Source organism: Phacochoerus africanus, chromosome 5, assembly GCF_016906955.1.
Source record: "Phacochoerus africanus isolate WHEZ1 chromosome 5, ROS_Pafr_v1, whole genome shotgun sequence".
Classification (NCBI taxonomy): domain Eukaryota; kingdom Metazoa; phylum Chordata; class Mammalia; order Artiodactyla; family Suidae; genus Phacochoerus; species Phacochoerus africanus.
Window position 1 is genome coordinate 130,215,240 of NC_062548.1, and position 14,683 is coordinate 130,229,922.

The following is a 14,683-nucleotide window of genomic DNA, read 5'->3' on the forward strand; positions in this document are numbered from 1 at the left end:
GTGGCCTCCTTCCTGGAATTCAGATCCAAGTCTGTCTGTGTCTGTTCCGGGGGGGGGGGGGGCGCTCAGACCAGGCGGGCTGGGGGCCATTCGGTTCTGGGAGGACAGGCGTGAGCACCTCGAGGAAGCTCGACGGCTGTCCTGGCCCGCAGACCCTCTCCTCGTGGTCCCAGCACAGGCCTTTGTCCCAAGACCTCCTCACACCAAAGACAAAGCCTGTGCTCTGGAGGCAGCAGCCCGGGGACCCAACCCCTGCTCCGTGTGAGCTCGGGCTTCAGTTTCTTTTTCGGTAAAGTGGGGGTGCTGGAAGGAATGGGAAAAAGCTGGGGAGAGGGCCTCGCGCAGGGGACAAAGAAATGGCAACCGGGCTGCCCAGCATTCCCCGTTCAGGGACCCCTTCTTCCCCTGAGAGCAAGCTTTTCCCTAGAAGGAAGCAGAAGGCCCAGAGCCTCCTGGAGTGCGGCGGGGCTCCTTGGGCTGGACCCTGCTTACAGCCCTTCTTTCATTAGCTCTCAACTAAAAATAACCCCCTGGGCTGCTCACTCACCCCCCAGCCACATCTGGGAGTTGGGGGGCCAGGGGGCAACCAAGCCTGTGACAGAACCTGCAACACGGGCTGGTGCAGAGAGCAGGAGGCTTTATTGAAGGGGATACAGAACCAGGTCAGGGCTCCTGCCATCCGCCAGACCACGGCCTCCATCACCCCAGGATGCCTGCAACTCGAGTCCAGGACTCGCAGACGCCGCTTCCCCCCCACCCCCCGGGCCCCCCCGGACAGCTGGCAGCACAAAGGGACCTTACCCAGCCTCATCAAGAGGGCCTTCAGAGTTCTGTTCAGGAGAGGGTTGAGGGATAAAGGACAGCCCCTCCCGGGCAGTCACTGACAGGTGTGTCACACCTGTCCGTCCATCCGTCTATCCACTGGCCGGCCCGTCCGCGCGCCGGGACGGGCCTCATCACTTGCAGCTCTGGAGCCGGGTCCTGTGGTGCTTCTCTTCGGTCAGCAGGGGGATGAAGGTGTCGCTGTGGGAGAGCTTCAGGCGGCTGCTCCAGCTCGGCCCCTCCTTCCCGGCGGGCTCCGGCAGCGGCGGCGGGAGGTGGTCCAGGTCGCCTCGCGAGCCCCCTGCCTTGCCCTCGCCCCCACTGCTGGAGTTGAGCTCCATCAGCTCCAGCTCGTGCTTGGCTGCGGTTTCCAGGACGCGCTGCTTGTTGTAGTACCGGACGAAGTTGTTGATGATGGGGTGGATGGGCAGGGCGATGGCAATGACCCCGCACAGGAAGCTGATGGCCGCGTTGAGCTTGCCCAGGGTGGTCTTGGGGTAGATGTCGCCATAGCCCACGGTGGTCATGGTGATGATGGCCCACCAGAAGGACTGGGGGATGCTCTTAAACAGGGTCTCGGGGTGGCTCTGCTCCATGGTGTAGCCCAGGGCGGAGAAGACGAAGATGCCCACGGCCAGGTACATGAGCAGCAGCCCCAGCTCCTTGAAGCTGCGCTTGAGGGCATAGGTGAGGGTCTGCAGCCCGGAAGAGTGGCGCGCCAGCTTGAAGATGCGCGCGATGCGCATGATCCGCAGGGCCTGCACCGCCTGCTGCACGTTCGTCAGCTCCATCATGCGGGCGCCCAGGTGCGTGAGCGTGAGGCTCACGTAGAAGGGGAGGATGGCCAGCACGTCCACGATGTTCATGAAGGACAGGGCGAAGTGCAGCTTGTTGGGCGAGGAGAAGAGGCGCAGCAGGTACTCCAGCGTGAACCAGCCGATGCACGCCGTCTCCACGTTCTCCAGCGTCGGGTGCTCCACGCGGTTGCCCTCGGCGTCCAGCACCTGCAGCTCGGGGATGGTGCCCATGCACATGACCACCGAGGAGATGAGGATGAGCAGGAAGGACAGCACGGCCACCACCCGCGCCGGACACGACGACTCGGGCTTCTCCAGGAACTTCCAGACGCACTTCTGGCAGCGCTGCCAGCGGCCCTCGGCCGTGTCCACGCCCAGGTCGTCCAGGATGAGCTGCACGCGGCGCGCGATCTCCTCCAGCTCCTCGCGCTTCTCGCTCAGGTGGCTCTTGCAGCAGTCGTCCAGGAACTTGAGGTCCACCTTCCAGAAGTCCATCTCGTTCTTGAAGCAGATGGGACAGATGCCCTTCTTCATGTGGACCTCCCCAAAATAGTACACCTCGATGACACACTTGAAGGCGTCCGGGTCCCTGTCGAAGTAGAACTCCCGCTTCCCCGGGTCATAGTCGTCGCACAGGGAGAAGATGGTGTCGTAGCCCCCGGCCAAGCAGTTGATGAGCTCCGCCAGCCGGGTCTCGGGGTACTGGCTGAGGAGGTCCCCGTACAGCACCTGCCGCACGCCCCCCACGTTGACGATGATCTCGATGTCGTCGCCCGCCCGGGAGCTCTGGCTGCCCGGCTCCGGCTCCGGCTCCGGCTCCGGGAGGCTGCGCTCCCCGGCCCCGTCCATTCTCCCGGCCGTGTGCCTGCGCAGCCTCGGCTCCGCGCCCTGCCGCCGCCGCCGCCGCCGCCGGGGGTGGAGGGGCGGTCGGCGGGGTCCGAGGGGTGCGCGGCCCTCGGGAAAGCCCGGCCGGCGCCCGCCTGCCTGGAAGCGCAGTCACAGCGGGCGGCAGCGGGCTGGGGCGCGCGGCGGGGGAGGCATGCACCCGGCGGCGGGGCTTCGCGCGGGCATCCGGGCGCCCGGGCGCGCCGGCGGGGCGCTCTGGCGGCCACCGGCCTCGCCCCGAACACTCACCGCGGCTCCCAGGCGGCGCGATCCGCTGTTTCGCCTCGGCCTCCTGCAGGAGCGAGGTCCCCTTGTGGGCGGCGGGCACGGTCCTCCGTCCCAGCGCGCGCAGGCAGCGGCGGGCCGGTCCCGGGGCCGCGCGGGTCCCCGCGTGCGCCCCCCGCGCGAGACGTGCCCCGCGGCTGCGGGAGCCAGGCTGTCCGCCGAGGTGTGCGGAGGGCGAACTTGGGCTTGCTCTGCCCGAGCCTTTTCTAAACACAATAGGAATTCCAGCCTGACGTCAAGAGCTTTTCAAACTGTACCCTCTTCTGGTGAAATTCTGCAAGGCACGCGCGGCAGCTGCAGGGGGACGGCTTAACCCTTGGGCAGGCGGGCACAGCTGCGCGCCCGCCACCGCCACAGCCACCGCCGCCGCGCGCCCGCCCGCCCCTCCGGCCCGCAGGTCACCCGGGGACCCCGCCCCGGCTTGAAAGCGGCGGGCGAGCGCCGGCTGCAAAGTTCCTCTCTCCCTGCTGTTCTGAGAAGCTCCGTGATGAGAGAACAGGGCCGCCTGTTGCTCGGCCGGCCGGAAAGCGTGCCCGAGAAAGCCCTCCAGACGCTGCGGCTGCTCCTGCGCCCGGGGCCGCCAATCCTGCCCGCTCTTTCAAGGTTTCCTAACTCCCTTTAACACCGCCTGGCTGGGGGTGGCCCTTTGGGGCTTCACCGGAGAACCATGCAATGGGGACATCCGGTAGGAGAGAAGGGACCTGGCCAAGGTCACACAGTGAGCCGGGAGTAGAGCCCAGCTTGGCCTCCTCTTAATCCCGCGCTGTGCGCAGGTCGAAATTCTGCCTGGAAGTCCTCGCTGTCCACCACTCCCCATTTCTCTGCAGTCCCTCAGGGCCACCTCCAGCCTCCAGAGCCTTGAGCGCCCCCTCCTCCTACCTCTCCATGCTCCGCTCTGTCCCCAAGGCCTGCCAGTCCTTGCCACACAGGATCCACCGCCCTCCCTCTCGTCCAGACTTGCAGCCGCTGCCAGAACCATTCCAACGGCTTCCATCAGCGGCAGCAGCATTAACACTGCAAATTATTCAGCATCATCTGTGACCTGGGGACTATGTTACCAAAAACACCCAAAAATTCTAGAGAGAGGGATAAATAAGCAGAGCACAGGGGATTTTAGGGCAGTGACAATATCCTGTTGGAGACGCCAGCAACAGTGGATACATGTCACCACATGTCACTATACTTCTGTCCAAACCCATGGACGGTACACCGCCAAGGGTGAACACCAGGGTTACGGTGGCCTCTGGCTGATTACAATGCGTCAGTGTAGGTTCATTGGTCGTAACAGATGTGCCCTCTGCTGGGGAATATTGACTGGGAGTGGCTGAAGGAATGCCAGGGCAAGGGGCAGGTGGGAGGGCCCTGCGTTTACTCCCCACTTTGGCTGTGGCCCTAGAATGCCTCTAAAAACATAAAACCTATTGAAAGTATGTTCTGCAGCCTGGGTCGCTGACCGTTCTCTTCCTACCATGAGATTGTATAAAACCGAATAGATTAGAATATGCATCACATGAAGAGAGTTTGCCGAAATGTCTTCTTACAAATTTTATTTTGGTTCCGTTTAAAATTAACCTCTGGAGTTTCTGTTGTGGCTTGGCGGCAGCAAACCTGACTAGTATCCATGAGGAGTCAGTTTCCATCCTTGGACTCGCTCAGTGGGCGAAGGATCCAGCGTTGCCGTGAGCTGTGGTATAGGTTGAAGATGCCGCTTGGATCCCGCATTGCTGTGGCTGTGGTGTAGACCAGTGGCTACTGCTCCGATTCGACCCCTAGCCTGGAAACCTCCAATGCCCCAGATGCAGCCCTAAAAAGACAAAAAAAAAAAAGAAATTTAAAATTAAACTCTGGTGTGTTACTACCGAAGAAGAAATTGAGATCCAGAAAGGTTGAGTAAAAATAACCCTTATTATAAGTGCACCACGAGCCAAGAATTTTCTGAATGCTTGCATTTTTCTCATTTATTTCCCATGATATCACTCCAAGGAAACAAGACATCAGGTAACCTGCCGAGATCACTCAGTCAGCAGGTGGCCAAGTCGGGGCGGCAACGCTGAGAGCCTGCCGCCTGGCCCACATGCCCAGTTGCACAACTGTAGTGGTGGAGCTGGGGTTTCGACCCCAGGCCGAGTCTTCTCTCAGTATAGCACAGCACGCCTCCTCCTGCACACACCCCATGTTAATCTCCTGGCCTTGCTCATGTTTCTGCCCTCCTCGGCTGTCTTCAGTTGCTCCTGGTATCCCCAGGGTCAAGTTCAATTTGCATCTCAGTCTAAGCTTAATGGGCTTAAACACACCCAACTATTCAAATATTTATTGACTTCCAATGGCAAGCGCACACACACACACACAGAGCACACACTCCTCCCTGGTGTGGGGGCAGGGATCATACTCTAGTGGAGAATATATTTTGTGTAGCATAATTACAATTTGCAGTAATCAGCATAACGAGAGGTACATGGAAGGCGTGGTGATTCCTGAATTTGCCTACAGGGGGCGCCAAGGGATGGTTCCCAGGTTTGGCAGTTTGGCAAGTGGTTGGAAGAGGGCTGCTTTGCTCAGAGGCACAGCGTTTTTTGGCTTAGGTATGCTTTTGGGGTGCATGGTGGCAATCCTTCAGTCAGGTAGATTCCCCACACACACACCGCTTGGTCACTAGGTCCAAGGTGCTGCCAGGGCCCAGGGGTTCACAGGTACCTCGCTGGCTCACCAGCACTGGAGACTCAGCCCCCAGCATGGTGGCTCCCTGGCACTGAGACTTGAGGTCTGAGGATGTCACCCTGCCAGCCTCACATGGGGGGGAGGCAGCCTGAGCAGAGGAAAGCAGGTAGTCTGTGGTCCTAAGACTGATGGGTGAAGCAGGAAACAGATCACACAGAGCCTAGAGGGCTCTGCGAAGAGTACGGACTACAAGTTGGTTATGCAATCAATGGATTGAGTACTGACCAGCCTTTGTATTGAGACAGCATATGGCATAAATCAGAGTACATCAGACATGGCAAAAATAAGCAAGGCTTCTGTCTCCTTAGAGCAGCCAGAGGCTGACTCAGGCTCCAGCGCACATCGTCCATTCAACCAATCCCAGACCCCTACAGGGAAGAAAGCTTGTCCTAAGCTGAAAGCGGGGAAGGAGGGGGAGGCAGATACAAAACAGCGCAGGGAAAATGTCCCAAATAGCCCACAGCTGAGCAAGAGCCTGCTGACAACAGGGGCGTGAGAGAGAGACGGCTGTAAATCACAGGTCAAGGCGAGAGAGGCATTTGAAGTTGGAGGGCTGCTCCCCCAAAAAAGGCAGAGAGGAAAACTCCTGCTGGAGCCATGAGACCAGTCTTCAGCCTTAGAGCCTCTCCTTAGGCAGAGGAGGAAGGGGAGGCAGGCGCTCAAATCCCACTCGGAGAGGAGCAGCCCAGCATCACTGAGAGAGGAGGGCTGGCTGGTACTCATCTGCGCCTCCAAACCTGCATGCCCCTGACTCCTAGGTTCCTTCTAAACCTGGAAGCTGCAGAGCCTTGGCTGCTGACCTGAGGTGCCCTCTCCCCTATTATCCCACCCTCCCACCCTCCCAGGATGTCTCCACCTGCAGTGGCTGGAGCAGCACTCCCAGGTCAGGTCTGAGATGCCTCTCCATCCAGGGCTTCTCTGCAGGGACTAAACTGTGCCTCCAAGAGTCATATGTTGAAGCCATAACCTCGATGTGACTGTATTTGGAGATGGATTTATATATGTATGTGTGTGTGTGTGTGTATAGTGGCACCTGTTACACATGGAAGTTCCCGGGCAAGGGACTGAACTTGAGCCACGGCAATGCTGGATATTTTAACTCACTGTGCTGGACCGGGAATCCAACCCATGCCTCTGCTGCCACCCAAGCCACTGTAGTAGGATTGTTAAGCCATTGTGCCAGGGCAGGAACTCCTGGAGACAGAGATGTTTAAGGAGATAACTCAGGTTCAGTGAGGGGAGGTAACACAGGATCAGCATCCTTCTAAGAAAAACAGCAGAGACCTCTGTCTCCCTCCACGCACACTCACAGGGGAAAGGCCATGCAAAGACAGAGCAAGAACGTGGCTGTCCACAAGGAAGAGGGGTCTCACCAGAAACCCCAGCAGGATTTAGATCTCAGATGTCTGGCTGCCGAGAGGCCGCCTGAGCAGATGAAGACATATGCCTTCCTCCCTCGAACCTGCCAGATCTTTCCTAGACCTCACCCTCCTCCAAGACTCTGGACACAGCCCTTCGCCATAGGACCCCAGACCCTGCCTGAATGTTGGGAAGGCTTAGGCTGGAACACCATGGGTTTGAAAAAGAAAACCATTTGCACCTTCACACCGAAGCTCTCTAATGCACAGGAATTTGAACCAGGAGCCTTGGTCGGCTGAGAATTTCCTGAAAGATGAAACCCACCACGTGGGGGTAGGGAGTGGCGTCTGGACGTTTGGCAAAAAAATGAAAAGGTCCTTGCTGTGTTTTACTCAGTCCTGCCTAGGACGTCTATCAGAACTGTGCATTTCCTGGATTTCCAGCTGTGGTGCAGCGGTAAGGAGCCGGCATTGTCTCTGCGGCAGCTCAGGTTACGGCTGAGGCACGGGTTCGAGCCAGGTGGGTTAAGGATCCGGCGTTGCTGCAGCTGTGGTATGTATAGTTCGAAGCTGCTGCTCAGATTCCATCCTTGGCCCAGAAACTTCTATGTGCCATGCACACAAAAAAGAACGTGTACATTTCACGATATCGTTGGGGGGCGGGAAGCACAAAACCTTCCATTAGACACTAGAGAAGCAGCAATTTGGGGAAGGGGGAAACTGTCTCTTTAGGCATTATGGAGAGTCATTGTTTGAGCTGTGTTTTTCTTTATTAAATATGTATTTTTTCATTTGTTGAACAATAACATTTCAGGCTACAGAATGCTTAATTTTCATGGCGCTAATTAAAACCAGCACATGTGTGTCTAAGTGATTTGTCTAGACACGAGAAAGAGGCAAGCTGCAATCTAGTCCCTTTTTAAGGAATAATCAGTTCTGTTCAGTTCAAATGTCTTTGTGTTTTGCTGAATTTAATAATAATGTTCATTAAGATTCAGTTCTGCACTCCATCAAAAATTTACATTTCATCATTGCTGTGCACCTATCAGCTTGGCGAGCTGGCCCCAGGGCCCAGGGAGTTGGCTGAGAAGAAGGCTCAACCTGCCTGTTCCTGTCTGAATAAACCATGCCTGGGAGTTAGGTGCAGGAGGCTGGTGGGGTGGGAGTGGGTGCTAGATGGAGAACGGGCTAGAAAAGAGAATGTTTTATTTTTTATTTATTTATTTATTTTTGTCTTTTTGCCATTTCTTGGGCTGCTTCCACGGCATATGGAGGTTCCCAGGCTAGGGGTCGAATCAGAGCTGTAGCCACCGGCCTATGCCAGAGCCACAGCAACGCAGGATCCGAGCCGCGTCTGCAACCTACACCACAGCTCACGGCGACGCCGGATCCTTAACCCACTGAGCAAGGCCAGGGATCAAACCCGCAACCCCATGGTTCCTAGTCGGATTCGTTAACCACTGAGCCACAACGGGAACTCCAGAAAAGAGAATGTTTTAAAACAGTTTCATCAGGAAATTTTTTCTTTCTTTTTTTTTTGGCCCCAGATCCTAATTGTCTTTTTTTCTCTTCTATGCCTCAGTCTTTCCATCTGCAAAATGGAATAAGGGACCTTTCTTTCCTGAGTACAAGATTCCACAAGAGACAAATAAGATTATGGGTGTATGGAGTTCCCATAGTGGCTCAGTGTTTCACAAACTCAACTAGTACCCACGACACAGGTTCCACCCCTGGCCTCGCTCAGCAGGTTGTGGTTCCGGCATTGCCATGAGCTGTGGTATAGGTCGTAGACATGGTTTGGATCACACATTGCTGTGGTGTAGGCTGGCAACTTCAGCTCCGATTCGACCCCTAGCCTGGGAACCTCCATATGCCACAGTTGCAGCCCTAAAAAAAGCAAAATAAATAAATAAATAAATTTTTAATTAAAAAAATTTTTGTTAAGAAAGATCTCACGGAGTTCCTGCCATGGCTCAGCAGAAACGAATCCAACTAGTAACCATGAGGTTGTGGGTTCCATCCCTGGCCTCGCTTGGTGGGTTAAGGATCTGGCATTGCCATGAGCTATGGTGTAGCTCACAGATGCAACTCAGATCCTGTGTTGCTGTGGCTGTGGTGCAGGCCAGCAGCTATAACTCCAATTCGCCCCCTAGCCTGGGAACCTCCATATGCTGTGGGTGCAGCCTGAAAAGACAAAAAAAAAAAAATTAAAAAGATCTCACAGGGCTGTCATCAAAGTGTTGGCTGAGTCTGGCATCTCATCTGAGGCTAGGAACCCACTTCCCTGCTCATGTGGCAGAATTTAATTCCTTGCAACTACAGAACTCATGGAGGCTTAATCTTCTTTGAGGTCAGCAGTAAAGCCTCTATGATCTTAGTGAAAGCCTAAATCCTCTCTTAAGAGGCTTACCTGATTAAGCCAGGCCCACCCAGAAGAATCTTCCCTTTGATTACCTTAAATATACACCATGCCCCAAAATGAAATAGGTATAAACTTGAAGAAAAAATTGAACAAGGTTTATATGAGGAAAGCTACAAAACTCTGACCAAAAAAAAAAAAAATCAAAGAACTAAATCACTGGAAAGGTAGTCCATGTTCATGGATAGGAAAACTCATTTTGTCAAGATGTCAGTTCTTCCTAACTTGATCTGTAAATTCAATGCAATCTCAACCAAAATCCCAACAGGTGACCTGAACAGACACCTCACTAAGGAAGATATGCAGACATCTAAAGACGTTCCACATCCTAGAGACCTGCAAATTAAAACCGCAGTGAAGTGAATACTGCTGCACATCTCTAAGAATGACCAAGAACCAAAACATCAGCAACACCAAATGCTGGCAAGGATGTGGAACGATGGTCCTTGCTGGTGGGAATGCAAAATGGTACAGTCCCTTTGGAAGACAGTTTGTCAGTTTCTTACAAAACTGCTCCTTGGTATTTACCCCAAAGAGTTGAAAACGTATATCCACATGAAAACGTGCACACAGGTGTTTACAGCAGCTTTATTAATAATTGCCAAAACTTGGATGCAACCAAGATGTCCTTCAACTGGTGACTAGATAAATCAACTATGGTACATCCAGACAGTAGAATATTATTCTGTGCTAAAAAGTAATGAGCCTTCAAGCCGTGAAAAGATGTGGAGGAAACTTAAATGGATATTACTAAGTGAAAGAAGCCAGTCTGAAAAGACTACATCCTGTGTGATGCCAACTCTATGACATTCCAGAAGAAGAAGTATGGCGACAGTAAAAAAAAAAAAAAAAAAAAATTGGGGATTGGAGGGGCAGGATCTCAGAGGTTTTGTAGGGCAGTGACTCTCTTCTGCATGCTGCTATAATAGTGGATACGTATCATTATACATTTATCTGAACCCATAGTGGGTACAACACCAAGAAGGAAGCCTAATGTAAATTTTGGACTTTGGATGGCAGTGATGTATCAATGCCTGTTCAGAGACAGGAGCAAATCTGCCCTGTAGCGAGAATGTTGAATCAGGAGTCTGGGACTATGCAGGGGCAGGGGTATGTGGGAATTCTCCCTATTTTGGCCTTAATTTCGCTACAAACCTAAAACGGCTCTTTTAAAAATTAAGCTTATTAATTTAAAAAAAAGTACATAGCCAGCAATCTTAAAACAAATCTATCTGGATGTGTATGTCCAAGTCCACTCTTTGGCACTGCACTTGGCTGCCATAGGAAATCTGATCCCCAGCAGAGCACAGAGGGAAAAAACCTCAAACACCGAGATAGCCCGCATGTCCTTGTCCCCCGTGGAACTCAGCAAAGCGCCATGGACCTGGCTCAGCTCCCGACATCAACATATTTTCGAGTGGCTCAGGGCTCTGCCCTGGGAAACACTTGACAAATGCTTATGTCTTGGTGCCCCCGGCTCCATATCTGCTCCTGGCCAGAGAAGGGGGAGGACAGGGGCCATTGTGGGGTGGAATAGGACAGAAAGGACATGACAGGGAAGGGGAAAGTGGTGTGGGCTGCATGTAAAGTGGGCGAGAGGCAGGGAAGGGGGCTGGGAGTAAGGAGAGAACATTTTCTTCATGTTTTGAAGAAAATGTCATGTTGGGCAGGACTTGATAATTACTGTCATTTATGGGATGTTTCAGTACCAGAGAACCAAACAATTATGATGTCAGGAGCTCAGTGTCTTCCTCCAAATCAGCATCCAGTCACCAAACGTATACGGTTTCAGTGTCTCCGGGAACCGCCTGTGTTTTAACCACATCATGGGCTGCACACCAGAGCCCTTTGGAGAATAGCAATTTCTTCCTCGTGTGGTCATGTCAATCAAATAGGACTTCTCATATGTAGAGCTGGACTCTGGTTGGGTCCAGCTTCCCCGAGAGCTTGGAGCCCCAGAACGTCAGAACTGGAAGGAAACTCAAATGGTTTAGGTCAGCCTTCCATCCACTGCATCCTTCCAAGCAGGCACTCAGTCTCGGCTTGGATGCCTCTAGTGATGGGGAGCTTGTGACATGCAGGGAACAGGGAGGACCCTCGGGAAGAAAGGAGGCCTTTCCTACTTCCTGGTAATGAGGTCATCCCACACCCCGAGACCATGAAGGCAGCATTTATCTAGGCAAGAGGTCGTACCTCTCATCAGAAAACTGAGCTTTGAGCCCCACCTCTGCCATCTTCTAGCTGTGTGACCTTGGACCTGTCACTTTGCCTCCTTGAGTCTCAGCTGCCTCTTCTACAGAATGGACTTTCAGCAGGAGGTCATGCTGGATGATAAAGAAAGCACATGGTGAACCAGAATGGAAAGAGTTGCTACCGGATCTCCCTTCGTGGCTCAGCATTTAATGAACTTGACTAGAATCCATGAGGATACGGGTTCAATCCCTGGCCTCGCTCAGTGGGTTAAGGATCCGGTGTTGCTATGGCTGTGGCGTAGACCGGCAGCTGCAGCTCTGATTCAACCCCTAGCCTGGGAACTACCATTGCACCTATTTTTCCTACCATTGGGATTGAAGTGGGACCTAAGCAATCAGAGTCAAGTTGGTTTCCTTCCCAATGCCAATGCGTACGTGAGTCCTAATGTCCTTGTCTATAAAGGCGTGCTAACCATCAGACAGAAAGATTAGCAGGGAGGGTTAGGCTCTGCGGAGATGCCCTCATGCAGCTTTTGTTCCCGTGTCTTTGGAAAGGCACCAGCATGGCATCGCTCACCGCCTTCACCCCTTCAGCTTTCATTCCACCTGCCCTGGGGCTGGGAGCCGTGGGAAGACCCTGCCCACAGCCTCGGAGCGGGGTCCCGATCATTCTGAGCCACTAACACCTCTTCCCTGACACATACATCTCCCTCGTCCCCATTATCATTTTAGGAAAAACAGAGTGGCCCAGCCCCACACCACTCAGTGTTCCCCTGGCCATGGCCATGAGGAGCGGACAAGACCTAAGCTGCTCCAGTCGAAGGGCAGCAAAAGATTTTTGTTTCATTGGTGAGTCAAGAGAAGCTCCTCTCCTCCTGGACGAGGACATGGAAGCATGTTTCTCTGGAAGCTGGTGGCATTCACCTTGCAACCAGCCTTCATGTGAAACAGACATGGTCAATGACAGAATGGAGACAGACACGATGTCCTTGGGCCACTGAAATACTAGATCGAACTGGTCCTGAAGCCTGAACCTTCTGAATGTCCGAATTTTCTAGTCAAGTAATCAAGTGAGCCAATCCACTTATTTCTTAAACCACTCTGGGGTTTGCAGGTGACAGAAGAAGTGCCCACAACTGCCATGTGGCCCACAGGTGGGACCGCTTGAGATACCTCATATCTATTTGCTCTGATGCTGGGAGCTGAGTTTCAAGAATGGAATCCACCTGATGACAAAGCCCAGGGGACTCTGAAGAAGGGAATCTGCCTGATGACAAAGTCCAAGAGATTCTGAAGATAGGACTGCAAAACAACAGGCTTGCCAGACCCCCAAAACTAGAGGATGTTATGCCTGAGGAAACATACCTTTAAGTTTCTGCTCTTTTGTAAACAATCTGTGCTTTGTTTACTGTACCTAACTCCCTGTCCCTTACCTCAAGAAAGAAATTTATTAACTTTCATTATCTTTGCCTGCTAAACCTCCAACTTACCTCCGGGAGAATACCTCCCCACGGTCTACATTCAAATGGGTCTCTAATTTGGCCTCTGTTCTTCACAAGATCTTAGATAATATTGGTATGCATTATTTAGCTAAAATTGTTTTAAGTTTTTCGTAAGTAAATAAGTAAGTTTTAGGAGTTATAGGTAGTTATTGATAATTATTGATTTATTGAATTAAGTATTTTAAGTATAGAAATCTATTAATAATAAAGTTAAAAGTAAAATAGTTGTTAGGTTTATGATCAGATGATTGTTCTAAGAAAACAATATATTTGTAACCTTTACAAAGGTCATGTGTGGCTTACGTGATTCCTAGTTCCTGCTTGATTGCGCTTTTATGGTGTTCCATTCTATCTGATGCTTTTAGACTGTGCTTTACCCAAATCATGTGCTTTTTAATCTTAAAAGTTTATCTATGTTTTTTGGAAAATTTTGAGATATTGATCTTCTGTTGTTTATGTCAGTTTTAGCCTTTTCCCCTATAGAATTCGCTGTCGTCCACCAATAAATTTGAGACTGCTTGAGCACTACTTGAGAGAGTCTGCGTCTCCATTCTGACTGCTGGGGCTGGACCCTGGCACGCCGACTCCCTCCAAGGCAGAGCTTTGCTCCAGGATTCCAAATGAAGTCTGGGAGCAGGGCTGTTGGGGATAAACTTGCATTCTGTGTTCAGAACCAAGGCTCTTGGCAGAAGAGCTGGAAGCCAGCCCATTCTCCCCTCAGCATGCCTGGCTCCCTGGGCAGGGCTGTCTCTGCCTGGGGAGGGGGCACATTTCTTTACGTGGAAGGTCCCACTGTATGCCAAGCCTTGTGTCCACAGGGGTAGGTCCATCCAGGTGTGTGTTGGGGGGGAACAGTGGTGCCTTCTCCTAATTTGCATAAAGGTTCTCTATGGCTTAGTGGCAGCTGAGAGCCTGACATCTCTGCTGACCTCCCTGTGGCTGACAGCACTCCCTCCCCACCCAGAGTTCCTGAGCTGGCTGCCCTGCTCTTGTCTCTGACACACTCTATCAACAAGGGCTGGTCTAGGTCATCGCCCGCTCTGCACCTGGCATTGGCAGGAGGGGAAGAGGACCTGTGATGGCCACGGTGCCTGGGGGGCTCTGCTGAGCGTCAACTGGATATAGATGCTTGTGACGCATAAAAGGGCAAAAGGCAAGGCCGGCTGCTGTGCAGCCCAGCAGAGCCCGGCCAGCCCTGAGGGCAGCCTTAGGGTGAACTCACCCAGCAGAACTGGGCAGGAGAGCCAGACTCTGGCACCCCTTCTTCTTCTTCTTCTTCTTCTTTTTTTTTTTTTTTTTTGTCTTTTTGCCATTTCCTGGGCCGCTCCCGCGGCATATGGACGTTCCCAGGCTAGAGGTCGAATCAGAGCTGTAGCCACTGGCCTACACCAGAGTCACAGCAATGCGGGATCCGAGCTGCGTCTGCAACCTACACCAGAGCTCACGGCAACGCCGGATCTTTAACCCACTGAGCAAGGGCAGGGATCGAACCCGCAACCTCATGGTTCTTAGTTGGATTCGTTAACCACTGCGCCACGACGGGAACTCCTCTGGCACCCCTTCTGATACCAGAAAGATGATACCAGAATCTGGTTTCTTGTTCACGGCAGTCGAAGAATGAATCCCATGAACACACAGGCAGCAAACAAGCCAAGTCTTTATTAAAGAAAAGCAAATAGCTCCCAGGACAAGCTGGGAGAGGGGA

General features: G+C 52.9%; 1 protein-coding gene across 1 annotated transcript; it reads right to left on the reverse strand.

Annotated features, from left to right (window-relative positions):
• Positions 1 to 618: 618 nt before the first annotated feature.
• On the reverse strand, positions 619 to 2,717 carry KCNF1 (potassium voltage-gated channel modifier subfamily F member 1). Its single transcript, XM_047779245.1, has one exon. The coding sequence runs from the start codon at positions 2,466 to 2,468 to the stop codon at positions 957 to 959; it is 1,512 nt and encodes a 503-aa protein (XP_047635201.1). The 5' UTR covers positions 2,469 to 2,717; the 3' UTR covers positions 619 to 956.
• Positions 2,718 to 14,683: the final 11,966 nt, after the last annotated feature.

What these genes read in the sequence shown, in the direction of transcription:
- KCNF1 (XM_047779245.1), bottom strand. Translation starts at nt 2,468, where the DNA reads ATGGACGGGGCCGGGGAGCGCAGCCTCCCGGAGCCGGAGCCGGAGCCG.